Here is a 17,976-nt window from a genome sequence, read left to right on the forward strand (position 1 = left end):
TAAACTTGTTTTGAAAGCCTTGTACTTTTAAAAGGAAATAATTTCTTTTCAGAAATGGAGTACTTATCACTTTAAAGGCCTCTACTCAATCTGCTACATATTCTATCGTTCAGTTAGTGGAATTGCTTAGTCATAGAACGTAAAGCAAGACAGCAAAAGCAACACTAGTTTTAGGTTGATAAACACGGTCACGAAGAAATATAAGATTGGCTTCAGTTTTGGTCAACCTGAAACTGTAGAAGACACTTAGGCATTTGCCTAAGGTACTGGGCCGATATGTTGACCAGAAATATGTAGTGTGAAGCAAGCCCATTAACTACACACCATTATCTACGTTTAAGTATGATTATTCACATAATGAGCGGTGTGTAATATACATTTCATACTAAAATTCTACACTTGGCTAAGAAATTTCTCCAAGTAGAGGTAAGAAATTATGTCATATCTCCATCTTACCAACAACTACAATGTGATGGAGTATACGATTCACTGTGTCCCGTCGAATCACGTTATTCTTCCTATCACTGCCGTTACTCATCTTTATCACCGTCTCTTACTGGCAATTCAAGTTGGTAACCTTAATAACTATCACACTGTCTTCTTCTCTTCTGCACTTCTCACTGCCATTCGGGTTATGGACGAGTCAGTTTATCAACTGAGTCTATCGTAAATATTGTCGCGCTCCTTCTATGAAACGGAAGGAGGAAGAGCCATTTTCATCGTACTTGTCGCTATGGCGAAAGAATGTGTATGGTAGACGCGTCTGAAAGGTCTAGAGATAAACACTATCCTCTCTGGTGAATCTCTCATCAACTCTTTCAAGTATCTCTTGAAGAGGAAGGTGAGAGCAGAGAGGGAAATTTTGTCTAGTGAATGTTTCAATAAAAAATGGGTGAATGTAGCAAGGATGGTACGTGTGAAAGACGGAGCCACCTTGAGCATAATCCTATAAACCAGAAAAAGAAAGGAAAAAAGAGTCACTTACTGTAATGTGCTTTTTGCATGACACTATTGCCCGAGGTTACCGTGGTCTTTTCCGTAGGCTTTTCTTTCCATGGATGAACCTAATCTGTTTCCACTTTTACAGTACGACATTTATTTGATACACGATCCCTATTGATCGGCCTTTTTTTGTTTCTTCCTTCTTTCCACGATGCCTTTTGATCGAATTTCTACCCTACCACCACCACCACCAGTTTTGCTCTTCCCCAAAAAGAAAAGCTCTACTTTGTATTTTGTCCATCTGTGTTCAGCCCTGTGTGGCCAATAAAGAAACATATCTATCGACCTACCTACCTATTTATCCACCTACCTATCCATCCACCTACCTAATTATCCACCTACCTATCTATCTACATATCTATCTTTCGACATATCTATCTACATATTTTGTAATAGGATAGAATAGTGCGAGAAGAGGAGGTAAAAGAATAAGAGAGAAAAAAGAAAGAGTAAAAAGATCTATAGGGTAAGTACTTTTACTGCACCAGATTTTAAGTGTTTTATGTCTAAATGTAGCTTATCACCAGTCAAACATAATTCAGTAAACTAGTGGAGGCGAGAATTCATTTATCAAAGGTTTATTACTTTACGCACATCAGGGCTTAAGTCGCCAGTTATTTCTGTTTAGTTCATTCAGATTCGTTTCACACTCACTGTTGACAGTCTTTTGTTTTTGCTTCTCCTCCCGGAAGTCCCTTTTTTCCTGCTGGTCAACTCCCTATCTAACCCGCAGCGAAGTTTCTGTCGACAGTTCGTCTGTCACGAATTCTACTCTACATAGCTCCCTCCCGCCAGAACTGTTGACTGTCATTGGAAACGGGAAGGCGTTTTAATTGTTCTGCCCATGCGTGTGGTTACTCGATTCTTTGGTGACTGTTCCTTGTCGAGGGCCACTTGAATGGGGCTGCCACTATCGAGATGGGCCGGTTTCAATCTAACGATGGAGACTGTCTTGTCGTCCACCAATTAGGAGTTGGAATGCTTTATCTCCCGGATGTATGACTTGATATGGACCATCGTAGGGTGACTGGAAGGGTTTTCGTCGTGTGTCATGTGGAACGAACACAAAGTTAGCCGTGCGGGGGTCATTCGGTACCGATGATCTGGGTGTACCGTGTGTCGACATGGGAACAGGGTTCAACCGGCCCACGCTGTCTCTCAGCTGAGCGAGATACCTTTTGACATCCGGCTCTGACTTCGTATTTGGAAGGCACTGTAAGGGGAGCGCCGTAAACCATTTCCGCGGAAGAAGTGTTGAAATTTTCTTTTGGGTCGGTGCGGATTCCCAGCATCACCCATGGGAGTTGGTCAATCCAATTTGGTCCGTTAAGTCTGGTTGTCATAGATTCCTTCAGGCGACGGTGAAATCTCTCCACTAATCCGTTGGCCAGTGGGAGGTAGGATGTTGTGCAGTTCATCGTGATTCCAAAAAGGTCACACACGTCATTCCACAGCTTTGAGATGAGCTGTGGACCACCCCAATCGGATGAGATGCTATCTGGGACACCGAAACAGGCGACACAGTTTGCGATTAAGGCTCGGCTGACTTCTTGTATTTCGAGCTGCAGAGAGGGATAGCTTCGGGCCAACGGGTGTAGTTGTTTACAAAGGTCAATAGATACGAGCGAGCCTGTGAAGGAGGTCGGGGCCGACAAGGTCGATGTTAACATGGCTGAATCGGGCCTGAGTTGGTTCATAGTTGCCGAGGGATGCTTTGGTGTGTTAATGGACCTTGGCTTGTTGACAGGGGATGCAGGACCTGGTCCAATCCCCGATTCGCTTGGCCATACCGTGCCAGATAAATTTGCTTGACAGGCTTTAGTATCTGGGTAGGAAAGTCCGTGAATGATGTCGAAAACTTTCTTGCGCCAGACTGATGGGACGATCGGTCGTGGCTTCTCAGTGGATACGTCACAAAGTAAGGTTGTGCTGGTACAGGTACTTTATTGTATCAACACCAAAAGAACGAAAGGCAAAGTTGACCTTAGAACGTAAAGCTTCTCGCATGCGACAATTGATGTTTTCCGCCCATGCAAGTCCGTATAAAGAGTGGATTTGTGATTCATGTGTTAGTTTGATAAATGCAACGTTCGAACCTCTCAGATTTTGAAACACATATGTAATCTAAGAGCCAAATATAAAAATCTATTTAGTCATATGTAGTTGTCCAACCAAATGCTGGTTGTTGAACATGAATGAAAAGATGGGTAAGACACAAGTAGTTTTCAAAAATTTCCCTTTATTCTGTTACTTTCAGATCTTTCATTATAATCCATAATTTTCTTATATATAAATTTTCTTTTATTTTTAAGCTAGTTCCCTTGTGTCTTCCTCTTGCTGTTTCTACGTACATTTTTGCTTTCTAAAAGCAGTTATCTTTTGATATAATGATGCTTTTTTTTTTGTTATCTACGTATAAAGACACTTGATTTCTAATACATATTTATGGTATAACAAAGCATGAAAAAAACTGTATTTCTTTAACAAATGATCATCGACTGCACATAAGGCGTTGATATACAATCCGAATTATTAATGTTAGTTATACTATGTGGGATTTTCTATGAATCATTCCTCTCTATTGGCTTTCTGTCCCTCCTAATTTTTTCTGATGATTTTCTTTAAGTTGTCGTCGAGCCTCGTCAATAATTGTTATGAGCGACAGCGTATCAGAATGGGTGTGAGCGGGGCATTCAAGTTCACCTTTAAAAAAAAGAAAGCGAAAAAAGATTAGAAAAATATTGCAACGGATTTTTTTTTTTTCATTTTCTTGCCTATGTGTACAAATTCTGTGCTGATACATGCAAAGGCGCAAAACACACACAATTATATTCGGTGGGGGTCCCACACATGCTGAATCGAAAAACATTGATTAAGAGGTATTATTCAAGGAATTACTCAACAAATATGCTTTCTAGGAGGTGTTTAAACTCTGCAAATAAAAAGACAATTCCAATTAAGTCATTTGACTAAACTTTTCGTGGATAGTAAAAGAGGGAACAGCTGTAAGTTTCGATTCTTACTGGAATCGTCATCAGCAATCGTAAACTGTCCTTAATAATCCTCGGGACGTTGATTTAAAATATGCCTACTAGTCAATAATTTTAGGGCTTATGGTAAACAGGTTACACTAATTTCCACGTTTTTCTTGGCAACGAGATCGAATATTGCTTAGCTAGTATGTGAATGTTTCGTTTTACAACTATTCTTTATATTACTATGCAAAAAAGTCCGTGTCCGTTACTTGGGTTTCAGTTTACTCATTGACTCTGTATCAATTTCTATTGCATAATATAATTTGTAAGAAGATACACATACATACACAGATGATGTGTTGGAACAGCTGTATAGTAAATATTTCCTGTAGATCAACGGTGAGATTGAATGCAACGTGGAATGTGAGCGGCAGGTTTTAGACTCGGTCATTAATCACCGAAATTAATTACTGCTCCACGTGTTACCATCTGTGCTACCCTTACATACCCATTAATAATACTACAATAAGATGTGTTAATGCAATAATAATAATAATAATAATAATAATAATAATAATAATAATAATAATAATATCATAATAATAAATGACCTGATATAGTACCAGGCAGTTGCGCCCATGGCTTCTTATCTTAACTGATTGGAAGTGTTATCATGTACATCGTTTGTCTTGGTATAAAATATGGGCTACAGCAAATATTCTGCTCAATACCACAGATTTATCAGTTGTTTGACCTTAACAAGCTGTTTGACTTTGTCAGTTGAGTATGTCCCTTAGTGGCTGACGATATGTGCATTTCTGATCGCGTGTAGATGCAGTGGGGGAGCATCATAGCCACGTGTTGAGAGGAAATATTTGGGGTTTGGAAAATTCACCTTTGGAAACGTGGGCATTTCGTTCAACGTCCTCAAACAACCCTTATTCAGGGATCTCCTGAGCGGGATGCGCTACTCAACCTGAAGAAAATTCCTACTGGGCCCTACCTGCAAGGTCACGCGATGTTTATCTTGATATGAGATCAGCGTGTCGCGCATATATGGTTGTGATGCATGTGCCTGGTGTACGCTTATCAGATGGGTAGTCATGATGGGCTTCGTAAATTTTACCCCAGTGTCACTTTGATGGTACGCACTGCTCTCTCACTCGATAGTAGTAGTAGTAGTAGTAGTAGTAGTAGTAGTAGTAGTAGTAGTAACAACAACATCAATAATAATAATAATAATAATAGTAATAATTTTGCCACAAGGGCAGCAATTTTGTGGGGGTGATGAGTCGATTACATTGATCCCAGTATTCAACTGGTACTTATTTTATCGAGTCCCAAACGATGAAAAACAAAGTCGACCTCGGCAGAATTAGTAATAATAATAATAATGTTAATAATAATAATAGTAATAATAATGATGATGATGATGATGATGATGATGATGATGATGATGAGGATGATGATGATGGTGAATTCTTTTATTTCCCACCAATGCGAAGGCTGAGAACAATAATGCAAAGATAGACAAATTGTTGGGATTTATATACAATGAAATGATAAAGAAAAAAGGAGTAATTAAACACGATATACACAGTATACAAAGGTAAAAATTTAAAAAAAAGAGACGATAGTGATGTAAGTCCTCCTGATATAGGAGGGCTTCTAGGGATAATCGAGGAACTCTACCGCTTAAGATCTCCCTTAACACGCAAATATCTGCAAGATCATCAGCATAGACCATGCTGATGATCTTGCAGACATTTGCGTGTTCATGTACGTAAATATTAACAAGTGAAACCAATGGTACATAGGTAATCGTTTTTTTATATTTCGCATATTTTCATATGTCTTGCTTATTTTTACATTTTGTTTTTTTGCTGAGATTTTTCTTGAGAACACATTCTTCGTGGTAATGGCGATTTGACGTCTATGTTTAGCATGCAGGGTGTCCACTTTAGTGGTCATTCCTCTAAATTTTGTGTGTGTATATATATATATATGCATTAGTTGTAGTAGTGTCAGAAACTTCACAGTAGTAGTAGTAGTAGTAGTAGTAGTAGTAGTAGTAGTAGTAGTAGTAGTAGTAGTAGTAGTAGTAGTAGTAGAGGAGGAGGAGGAGGAGGAGGAGGAGGAGGTGGAGCCTCAACAATTATTCAGTTATATGATAGTACACTTTTAATAAAAGTGATGGAACACATCAAACTTACCCTTCTCGAAACATTGGCGTACAGCTTCAGCCTCGTAAGCTAATCCAGCGCTATTGGGGTAATTATACTCAGCATCAGATTTATGGAGTGGAAATTCTCTTTCTTCTCCATTTATCTCGATTTTGGTAGTGCTCCAAAATGGTGAATGTATCTGTTGAAACAGGAGCATACAGTAAATGCGTCAAAGCAGTTTGCTTTAATTTCTTGACTATTAATGCTGAATATGTTGGAGTTAGCGCAATAAATTGATGAATAACTTGAATGTTAGATTTAGTACACTAGTTATAAGTCTTTCATTAACGACACCTTATCTTTTGAATGTGAACAATGACTACAATAGCAGTTAATTTTAATTCTAAATCAACTCGCCATAAATTTAATTTTAAAATTATTTTTAGATGAAATGATTACTTACGTAAATTTTGCCTTGAGTTCCATAAATATATGCGTCACTTTTTTTTGTCACAGTCCTATCATAGGACAAAGAAGCTTTGGCTCCATCCTTATAAGTCAAAATAAGATTGGCAGATTGGTCGACACCTTTTCCAAATGAAACAATATCATTTCTTATATTTCGTTTTTACAAAAATGCAGTCATGGCATACAAATCACCACATCTAGGAGCATGACAAGGATGAATATTGTCAGCTGTGTTTTTCCCTCGTTTGCATGGTCTATCAATACAAAAGACCTGTATACACCTCAATCCTTTGCTATTCTAATTGGGATGCTTAACAAAATCAAGTTTGAGCTACAAACAGAAGGCATGTATGTTGGTGTACCATTAGATGAAGTAGGGTTTTAATGTTTTTGTATTCATTTTTAATTTGATTTATGCCTGCACATGGCATCACTAATAAAAACTCTGTCTTCTGTAATAAGTTATGAATATATTAATCAGTTTTACACTCAACCGAAATATATACATATGCCAAACCGCTTCGTTACACAGTATAAGCAATATCAGTTTTTAAACTAGTAAACATAAACACAGACATAGACACACATGGAATGGGTTTCTGTACAGTTTCAGATAAGCAAATTCTCACATCGCTCAAATCAAAGCGATAGACGATAGTTGAAGAGTCCCGTCTTAAGTGATATGCTTTGTAGTGGAACTGAATCCAGAACTAGATGGTTGCAAAATAAATTTTTGAACCACACAGCCATATCTGAACTTAAGTATGTCACTTATGCATAATAGGATATAACATATTTTTATCGAAGTCTTCCTCTGGCTAAAAAACTTAACAATTAATTGTTCAGTCAACTAGAAATTACATCTTATTTCTCCTCTTTATCAACAACCATTATGCAGCTGTATATGACCCGCTCTCTCTGTCTTTCTCTCTCTCTCTTTTCTATTCTTCGTCACTCTATCACCTCACTCCTCTAATTTTGGTTCTCTTCTATTATCCCTTTTACTTTCACTGTCCTTCCTAATATGAGTCTCTTCCTTTCACATAGCGTGAGAAAAAAAGAACAAGTAAACAATAGGTGGAAGAAAGGACACTCCTTAGTCTTGAAGAGGTAAGATTTCTCTCTGATGTTAGTGAACAAACGAACTGTAAAAACATGGAGTAAATAGGACCCTTAAACCTTTCAGAGGCAAAATAATCTCTCCAGAGCCCCTGCTACGAAGAAATCACACGTGCACCCAAAACACTCAGTAAATATTTGGTTTTGGAAGAGCATCCAGCAATAGAAACCATGCCAGAAATGTAAAATGCGAGAGGGGATAGTCTCAGACTTAAGAAAGCAGTCAGAACAAATAGGATCTGTGTGTAAGAACCCATCCATCCTATTCCAACATGGAAAAGTAGATGGAAAAGATGATGATGTTGATGATGATGATGCGTTGGGGAATCAATACATGATGGTACCACATGATGGTAGCATCACGTATTGACGCCATGATGGTACCACATCACACAAGGACAGCTGTGATCTTGGAGTTGTAATGGGGTCATAATGCAGAGGCAAAACTAAGCACGTTATGTCGGCTCTAACAAAATATCCACAAAAGATAAGTTAACTGCTGAAAAAAAGAAACAATCAAAAGTAAAAAAAAAAACATTGATGACAACGATAAATATATTGTGTCCAATCAATATGGTGCTTCGCCTTACGATTCATATATAATGAGTTGATCGATCATGCCATCAGTTTTGATGATTTCAGGCTGGCTTTCAAACGATTGTTTTCTAGTGTATTAGCACTTGGTATGCATCCATATTTGATGTGCAATTCGGTTTTTCTCAAATTGCATGCAGTGCTTAACAAGCAGAGACCTCTATTTAATTTTATTGACTGTAAGATGCTATCCGTTTTTAATGTTAATATACAACTACTTAAAGGCAGCGAGCTGGCAGAAACGTTAGCACGCTGGGCGAAATTCTTAGCGGTATTTCGTCTGTCTTTATGTTCTGAGTTCAAATTTCGCCGAGGTCGGCTTTGCCTTTCGTCCTTTCGGGGTCGATAAATTAAGTACCAGTTGCGTCCTAAGGTCGATCTAAGTGACTGGCCCCTCCCCCAAAATTTCAGGCCTTGTGTCTAGAGTAGAAAAGAATACACAACTACTTAGGGTTTTCTTTTGTGACAGCAGGACAGAGATTTCTTGGTTTGTTCTATTGAAAAGAAAATCTGTATTGCAAAGGATTAAGAAATGATCTCACTCGCACAATCAGTGGCCATATTATACTTCTAAAGAGGTGGTCTTGTTAATCACTGAATAACAAATGTTGGGATAAGAAAACAAATCTGACACTATTTAGATTTTCACATTTGTTGCCAAACAGCAAGCAGTAAACCCCAATATCTCTGTTTTTAATCAAACTAATGAAACATTAGTTGATGTAAATTTAATTTTTAATAATGTTCTTATTACACAAATTAATATTCAAAAGTTGGTTTCAAAAGAGCAGTTATAAAGTCTATTTTAAAAGACATTCCGTTGTACTTAAAATGCTTTTTCTTTCTAGCTAGCTATATACATACATACATATATATATATATATATATATATATATATATATATATATATATATATATATATATATATATATATATATATATATATATATATATATATATATATATATAGGACTGCGTAATAAGGTTCATTAATTAAGACAGCAAAGTGTAATTTGAAGAAGCTCTCATCTTTAGCAAATTGAGCTAATAGTCCTTTTGTTGACTCCAAAAGTAATTTTTCTTAGTGGAAACCGTCACCGCCTCTTCAACGACTTCCTTATTGAGAAAGAATTGTATTTGTTTGGCAAGGGATTTTATCTGTTATTGTATGTTGAAACTAATACATTTACACCATTGTAGGAAATTTATCGTCTGGTCAGAGATAATATATTCTCCACTTTATTTCACGGGTCATGTCAGAATGTATAACGAATGTTTCTGATGTTATTGCAATTTTTTTTTTAAAGGTGTAAACATTTTTTCACGCTAAGAGTTGCTGAAGCATGGAACAAACTGCCGGCATCAGTTGTTAGTTGTCGGAGCACTCCATCCTTCAAAATTTCCATGCTTCTTGAGATTCGCCAAAACTGCACCTGATTTTCTCCCTCCATACACACGCAAGCATGTGTCTGACTCATACACTCTTCACTTCCCAGACATTTGTACATTACTGCATATGCTTTATACGCACTTTTGACATATTGTGGTGCAGCTGAGCACTGTATACAATAATTTCATTATTATTATTATTATTATTATTATTATTATTATTATTATTATTATTATTATTATTATTATTATTGTTCAGTAGTTTTATTTTTATAGCGTGCTTTCACTTCACTACCGAGCGCAGCTCTGTGTGCCTTGGGTATGTGCTGTGATTTGTTGTGATGCTCTGATGGTTATTGTATGGAAAGTGTTCTGCGTAGGATGTGTGCAGTACCTAGTAGTGCAATTTTCTGTATGTTATATGTGTTTGTAAGTCCTGGTGTTTTTGTTATGTATTTGTCTGGATATTTTTTTATCATGCCTAATGCACCTACTATGATAGGAATTGTTTCTGTTTTCAGATTCCACATTCTGGTTACCTCTATTTCAAGGTCTTTGTATTTTGAGAGTTTCTCCATTTCTTTTAGAGACACGTTGTCATCTGCCGGTATTGATACATCAATTGGAAAGCATTTTTTTCTTCATGATCTCTGACAACTATATCTGGTCTGTTGGCCTTAATTTCTCTATCTGTGTGTATCGGCATATCCCAGAGTATGGTTGCTTTCTCGTTTTCTGTGACCTTTTCTGATGTGTGCCTATACCATCTTTTTTCTGTTGTTATTCCATAATGTTGGCATAGCTTCCAATGTATGTAGGTTCCAACTCTGTCATGTCTGTGAATATATTCCTTCTTAGCCAGGACTGGGCAGCTAGAGATAATATGATTTATTGTTTCTTGTCCATCTCCACATATTCTGCAGTTACTTGTTATATTTCTTTTCATTACATGTTTTTGGTAATTTCTGGTGGGGAGGCTTTGGTCTTGTGCTGCAATTAAAAATCCCTATGTTTCTGCTTTGAGTCCTGAGCTTCTCAACCATTGCTGGGATTTTTCTTTGTCTATTTCTTTTGCGTTTAGTTTAGTGCAGTATTTACCATGAAGGGGCTTTTCTTGCCATCGTTTTATCATGGTTCGTTATTATTATTATTATTATTATGATAGTATCTGCTGATTTAAAAGGCTACTATAATTCTACTGCAATGCAATTCTTCCGTTATTTAACATTCTCTAAAAATGTATAAACTTTCAGAAGCTACCAATATTTTCTGTGCTATTTTAAGACTTGTTGTTGTGCTTCGTTTAATTATTAGAATGTATTCATTCTTCAGTGAATGGCTCCTTTAAAGATAATTGGAGTCCAGCATTGGAAACTTCACAGAGAAAAATTTCTTGGAAATTACTTATATCTGCTAATGACTTGTTAAACTATGCAAATATTGACTTAATCTCCCTTTAATTATATTTCTACAATCTCTCCGCTTCCAAACACGCTCGCAACCACACACTCTCACACACACACTCTCTCTTTCTCTCTCTCTCTCTCTCTCACACACACACACACACACTCACGAACACACACACGATTGTCAATAATTGAGTAAGAAGACAGAATCATAGAGATCAGAACTACGCCAACAAAGTTATCAATATCTTTATCGAAGGTAAACAAGCAACATAAAATCTTTATTAATGATATACTTACCGATATCAGTAACCACGCCAGTAGCAGTAATTGTTTCAGGTTTCTGTTTAAATATGAAGTTTGCAAGCCATATTAAGTATACACCAATATCTATGAGACCGCTCCTGTGCAAGGAAGCCTCTGGCACAGCACCATTTGAAAGCATTATTTTATAAAACATAGTCGCATCTAAGTGGCGTATTTTTCCTATGGTTCCAGAGTCAATTATTTCTCTAATGGCTTTGTAAACTGGGAAGAATTTGGTCCACATACCCTGAAAGAAAAACATTTGTGACAAAAAGAAAAAAAAAAGATAAATAATACTGATTTCAAGATTTGGTACAAGGCCAGCAATTTCGGGGTAGGAGATAAGTCGATTACATCGATCCCAGTACTCAACTGGAACTTATGTTATTGGCCCCGGAACGATGAAAGGCAAAGTCGACCTCGGCAGAATTTGAACTTAGAACGTAAGGTCGGACGAAATGCTGCGAGGCATTTCGACCGGCGTGCTTCCGATTCTGCCAGCTCGCTGCCTTATAACAAAGAAATAATATCAAAACAGGAAATAAAATTGAGAAGAGATGGGAATGAAATAGTTATAAAAAGTTAAGAAGAACGACATTATAAGTATATATTTTAGTCACTTTCCTTTAGGTTATTCTGTGTCATGATTTTCAATATTTTACCATTATCTTCCGTACCTTTGTATCTATTAAATCCACTGTACAAACTTTCTTTCACTTATCAATGTTTTTTCTAATAAAATACTAAATATATTAATCTAATTCAGCTCATAGCACGAAGAGTAATTTCATTAGTCCCTTTATTTATTACTTAAGATCCAATTCAGAGTATCACAACTCTACTAAGTCTGAACAGTGATCCTTTAAATATATTTTGTTTTCATTGTTTACATACTCATTCTTATTCTCTACTGCTATCCTTTCTGCACCGATATTTGTAAAATACTAAGGACAATCTTAGCCCCGCTGCGTAAGGCGGCGAGTTGGCAGAATCGTTAGCACGCCGGATAAAATATTTAATGGCTTTTAACCATCCTTTACGTTCTGAGTTCAAATTTCGCCGAGGTCAACTTTACCTTTCATCTTTCGGGATCGATAAATTAAGCACGAAGTACCAGTCAAACCCTGGGGTTCGATGTAATCGACTAGCCCCATACTCCAAAGTTTCAAACCTTGTGCATATTGTAGAAAAGAATATTATCCACTCTGTGTAGTTATCTTTCATATCACTTTCCACTCAATGTCCAACTCTCTCTATAAACAAATGTTAGAACATACATCTCATTTTCTTCTTTGGTGTAGAGCTCAGCTCCAAACATCAGAATTTATTTCGCCACTCAATATGACGATATACCAACATACCAAATAAAGAGCCTTTATGTAAAGGGTTCTCAACCCCCCAAAAATGCATTTTAGAGTTCCAAGGGAAGAAGGTGAATTGGGACAGATATTGGCTTCACATGTTGGCACAAGGCCAGTAATATCGTGGAGGGGGTCAAGTCAATTACATCGACCCCAGTACTCAACTGGTACTTATTTTATCGACCCCAAAAGGATGAAAGATAATTTCATCTGAATTCTGAATTTGAATTCAGAACGTAAGAAATGCTACTTCGCATGTTGCGCTAATTATTGTACCAATTCGCCTTGGACTAATATTCAGTAAAGAATAGTATCCTATAGATAACCTATCTTTTTAAGAAACAGAAATAACATCTGATGAGGAAATCTTGATAACAACATCTCTGAAAAAAAAAGCCAGATTTTTCCCGGCGGGACAGATTTTGACCAAGGATCATCTTGATTAGTGATGATGTAGAGTTAAAGAACATTAGACGACCAAAATACTTTATTTCAATATTAAAAGTCATACCTCCATGAAAAATAATTTCTTTGACTTTGCGAGTTCAATCATTTCTTCTGTCTGCTGAGTGTTATTAGCACAAGTTTGCTCACACAGAACAGGTTTGCCATTGTTAAGCATGAGAATGGAAAGAGGATGATGGTAAAAATTGATTGCTGAAACGTACACCAGATCTGTGAGAGAGATGGAATAAAAAGAATATCTTTTAGCTAAATGATTTATTTATCTAATTCAAATCTAATAAACAGTGGTAGCTGCTTCATTTGTTGACCAGGTCTGCACTGTGGATGCATATATGCATGTCTTTGCTTGCAGAGCTCTGCAGAAACAGAGTCACTTTGTTATCACGAAATCGTGAGTTCTATCTTACTGCACAACACCTTGGGCGGGTTGGTAAAAGTTTTATGAGTGAAATTTGTGGATGAAAACTGTATGGAAGCCTGACATGTATATAGTGTGTGTATATGTGAATGAGTGTGTTTGTGTGTGTGTTCGTGAGATATATATATATATATATATATATATATATATATATATATATATATATAAAGGGAGAAAGAGTGGGAAAGAGTAATAGAGAGAGTGTATATGTGTTTACCTTCTTCGTTTTACAAGAAAATCATTGAAACTAAGACGTTAATGTTTGTTGACATTCCTTCTCAATAAAATCATTCGCAAGTCTAGTACTTTCATCTTTGTTTAAAAGGAAAATATTAGTTAGAAAGTAAACAAAATAAAATACAAAATTTATTATCAGATTTAGTACCTATGTTGGGATCTTTAGCAAATTCTTCGTAGCTGTCATACACATTCGGTATCTTAAACTTCTCTGCAAATTTCTTAGCCTTCTCTAAAGATTTGGATACCACCGCAGTTATCTGAATAAAAACAGTAAAATAATTGTAATGTAAAACTGTTTTTTGAGGGGTGCAGGAATCAATGGATTGTCGTTAATGTATAGAAATAAGGATTTATAAATCTACTGATATAATATTATTAATAACAGTTGAAAACTTTGGCACAAGGCCAGTAATTTTAGCGAGGGTGTGGATAGGTTTGTTATGTCGACCCCAGTGCGCAAGTTATGATAATGATGATGATGATGATGATGATGATGATGGTGGTGATAATCATTATTATTATTATTATTATTATTTCGATTTTTTGCCACAAGGGCAGCTTAGGGGAGGTGAGGGTGAGTCGATTACATCAATCACCAATGTTCAAGTGGTACAGTGATCCCTCGCTACTTCGTGGTTCAACTATCGCGGATTCCCTACATCACGGATTTTTAAAATATATATATATATCTGAACACTTAAAATTTTTCATTAAATCCATTAAAATATTAATAATAAATATTATTTCCTAGTCTAGGAACAACAAAACAAGAGTAAAATAGCAAAAAAGCATATACAGGTGTATTTGAAATTAAGACAGCCTGTGATTGATGCAATGGAGAGATACGACGACTCACAGCTTTCTGTTTTGTAATCTGGCCTGGGATTGGTGCTTTGACCGATGCTCAGATCCGCAGCATCTTCCCTTGTCTCTCTCTCTCGCGACCATTTCGCTTCAAGCTTTTATCCTGCAAGTCAAGGTGTATCTATTAGAGAAGGGCTTGCCATTCGAAATTCTCCTTATGGATAACGCTGGTGGCCACGCTACTGATCTGTCGCATGAGGGCATTCAGATTGAGTTCCTACCGCCCAACACTACGTAACTTATTTAACCAATGGACCAGGTAGTTATCAGGGTATTCAAGGCCCTATACACGAGGAATGTCTTGGCGAACCTGGTTGCTTCTGTGGATACCGCCCAAGAAGACGAAGACGGAAATTTTAACTTGAAGGCATACTAAAGGCAGTATACAATTGCTACGTGCCTCCAGAATATCCAGAAGGCATGGGAAGAAATGAAGCCTGCGACCATTAACGCGTGCTGGAAAAATTTGTGGCCCGAGTTTATTTACGACGACAAGGGATTTACACTTGCCGAAATCCAACACTCCACAGTACAGAAAGCTTTGCAGTTGGTTGCGATCATTGGAGGTGACGGCTTTGCAGACATGACCACTGGAGACATCGATACGTTATTAGACTGCCACTCCCAGCTGCTAACCGACACAGACCTCGAAGACTAGATGAAGTCGGCCAGCGAAGAAGAAGAAGAAGAAGAAGTTGTCGACCAAACTGGCTTGACTTTGGAACGGCTATCAACCTGGCTAAAGAATTGAAAGAGAGGACGACGATATGGTTCGTTCTGTGCAATTTTACAACAAAGTCGACGAAGTCAAGAATCCCTACAATATGCTCTTTGAACGGAAAAAGAAGCAGCGGCAGCAACTTCCTATCACAATGTTTTTGCAGCCTCACAAAAAAAAAGAGCCAGTTCCTGCTGCTACTACAACGGTTGCACCTTCGGAAGAAGTGGAAGAGGTGTCCCAGGAAAGGGCACCGCCGTTAGCCTCATCAACATCATTTCTACTTCGCAGCAAATTCATCACCATCATCATTCAAATTTTACTTCAACTTCTTTCGTGTTGAGTACAGTAACAATCTTTATTTTTTTAAATCTAAAGTGTTATTGCTTAACAGTTGCCCTTGTTATTAATAGACTACTGTAATGGGCGGGTTGTTAACAGTACAGGGAGGGTTTTAAAAGTCCAAATATGCGTTAAATAAATACTGTAAATATGGTTCCCGACTTCAAACTTTCAACCTTATGTTTTGTGGTAATAAACACGAAAAATTACCGTTAAATAACCTTTATATTAGAAACTAATGCTTCTCATTTCAATTGCGCAGATATTACATAATTCTAGATACGAAAGAGAAGTCGTTCGAAGTCCCATAACTTCACGAGAAAGAAAAGAAAGAAGGGTAGATTCTTTTTGCTTCATCTATTTTTTAAAGCATTCGTCTTTTCATTCAAAAGAAATTACAATTTCGAAAAAAAAAACAAAGAACAAAAACCGAATGCCAAATCTTTTACAAGTTTGATCTTCTCCATTTGTGTTCTTTTCTGTTCAAAATACATTATGTCTGAGGGGGTGGTAAAACAAAGCAAAACGGCAGGGTCACTGCGAGAAAGCGTTTCGTCTAAAGTCTGCTCTACCAGGCTAAATAACAGCGGTTGAAGTTTGTTGTGAATAGAATGAAATTGTAAGCGAAAGGTATCAAGTGAAAAGTACCAAGAAGCTTAAATAAATAAATTAAAAAGAAAATGGAAAAATCATTGCTTACTGTGTGTTCTGAAGGATTCAAACATTGCAAAGCATTGCAGAAGTCGTTTGCAATCAAACCTGGCGAACATATTCCCCAGCGCATTGTTTCTCTGTTTGAAATATACTTGCAAAATAAACTTGTAGCTGGTGGTTGCTCTATCTATAATAAATAATTAAGTCTATTGCGAACTTCTTTTATACAGGTCGTCTACCTCATTCAATCATTATCATTATCTCCTTTTTCTGTCGTGTGCTTAAATTAGAACTCAATATTATCATTTAACTATCATAGTCCTGTTATCAGAAATGCCGACAGTTCTGTTAAAGATAGAAATGGTACATAAAAAGAATGTTAAATATCAGCAATGGACAAAATAATGGAAACACCTTAAACATCATAATTTTAAAATATCTATAAAACCGTCGAAAGCTTGTTTATCTTTATGTTTTTTGATTTATTAGTAGTGTTGCTAAATATGTTTTGCTAAAATTGCTGTTTCTTTTCAGATATCATCAGAAAAAAAGTAATTAAAATTCATCTATCGGACATCATATAGGTCAAATTGTTGGTGCTCGTATGGCAGGCGCTAGCGTAACGAAAAACAGCCGAAATGTTTGGTATATCAAGAAGTAATGTCTCGAAAGTAATGACAGCCTTTGAGAAAGAGGGAAAAACCTCCTAGTCGAAACAAAACTCCCGGTAGAAAACCAGAAATTTCAGGTATGGAACGTCGGACTCTTAGGCGAATTGTTAGAAAGGATCACAAACGTACAGCTCCTAAAATTACTGTCGAGATTTATGATCACTTCGAGAACACAGTTTCCACAAAAGCTGCTCGCCGGGAGTTGCACTAAGCAGGATTTCACAGGAGGGCTGCAATCAGAAAATCACTACTTTCAAAAACAAACTTTGCAAAGGGTTTAGAGTGGAGTAAAAAATATCTACAGAATTGGTCTCTAGAGAAGTGGAAGAATGTTATTTTCACGGACGAGTCATCTTTTACCTTATTTCCGACAACCGGCCGAGTATACGTGTAGAGACAGCCAAAAGAAGCATTTGACGTAGACTTCCTTCTTCCAGCTGCTAAACATGGAGGAGGATCTTTGATGATCTGGTGGGCTATATCCTCGAAGTCCGCTGGCCTAATGGTCTCCCTTCATATCGAATTAATAGTCAAGATTATTTAAGCATTTTATCTGATTAAATTCATCCTACGGTTGCGGAACTGTTTCCGGAGAGAAACACAAAGTTTCATAATGATGATGCATCAATTCACACAGCTACAGTTCCGATATTTCGGTTGAAAATATAATCGTCCACGTAACACACACACACACACACACACATACATACATACATACATACATATATATATATATATATATATATATATATATATATATATATGTATATATATATATATATATATATATGTATATATATATATATATATATATATGTA

The 17,976-nt window shown here is 36.8% G+C and overlaps 1 protein-coding gene across 3 annotated transcripts in view; it reads right to left on the reverse strand.

Annotated features, from left to right (window-relative positions):
- LOC115218668 (trans-1,2-dihydrobenzene-1,2-diol dehydrogenase) overlaps positions 1–17,976 on the reverse strand; it is a 44,052-nt gene that overhangs the window by 9,369 nt on the left and 16,707 nt on the right. Inside the window, exons 1-7 of one of the 3 annotated variants that reach the window (XM_029788595.2) lie at positions 16,533–16,662; positions 14,054–14,165; positions 13,297–13,460; positions 11,419–11,671; positions 6,606–6,730; positions 6,191–6,341; positions 3,299–3,705 (exon numbers count right to left, since the gene is read on the reverse strand). The exons of 1 other annotated variant lie outside the window; for it this stretch is intronic. In XM_029788595.2, the coding sequence (XP_029644455.1) occupies positions 3,581–3,705; positions 6,191–6,341; positions 6,606–6,730; positions 11,419–11,671; positions 13,297–13,460; positions 14,054–14,165; positions 16,533–16,616 (1,014 nt within the window). In that variant the 5' untranslated portion in view covers positions 16,617–16,662 and the 3' untranslated portion in view covers positions 3,299–3,580. Of the gene's footprint in view, positions 1–3,298; positions 3,706–6,190; positions 6,342–6,605; positions 6,731–11,418; positions 11,672–13,296; positions 13,461–14,053; positions 14,166–16,532; positions 16,663–17,976 lie in introns of those variants that run through there. One more of the 3 variants, XM_036508385.1, reaches the window with a different exon arrangement.

The sequence above is a fragment of the Octopus sinensis genome, linkage group LG13 (assembly GCF_006345805.1).
Source record: "Octopus sinensis linkage group LG13, ASM634580v1, whole genome shotgun sequence".
Classification (NCBI taxonomy): Eukaryota; Metazoa; Mollusca; class Cephalopoda; order Octopoda; family Octopodidae; genus Octopus; species Octopus sinensis.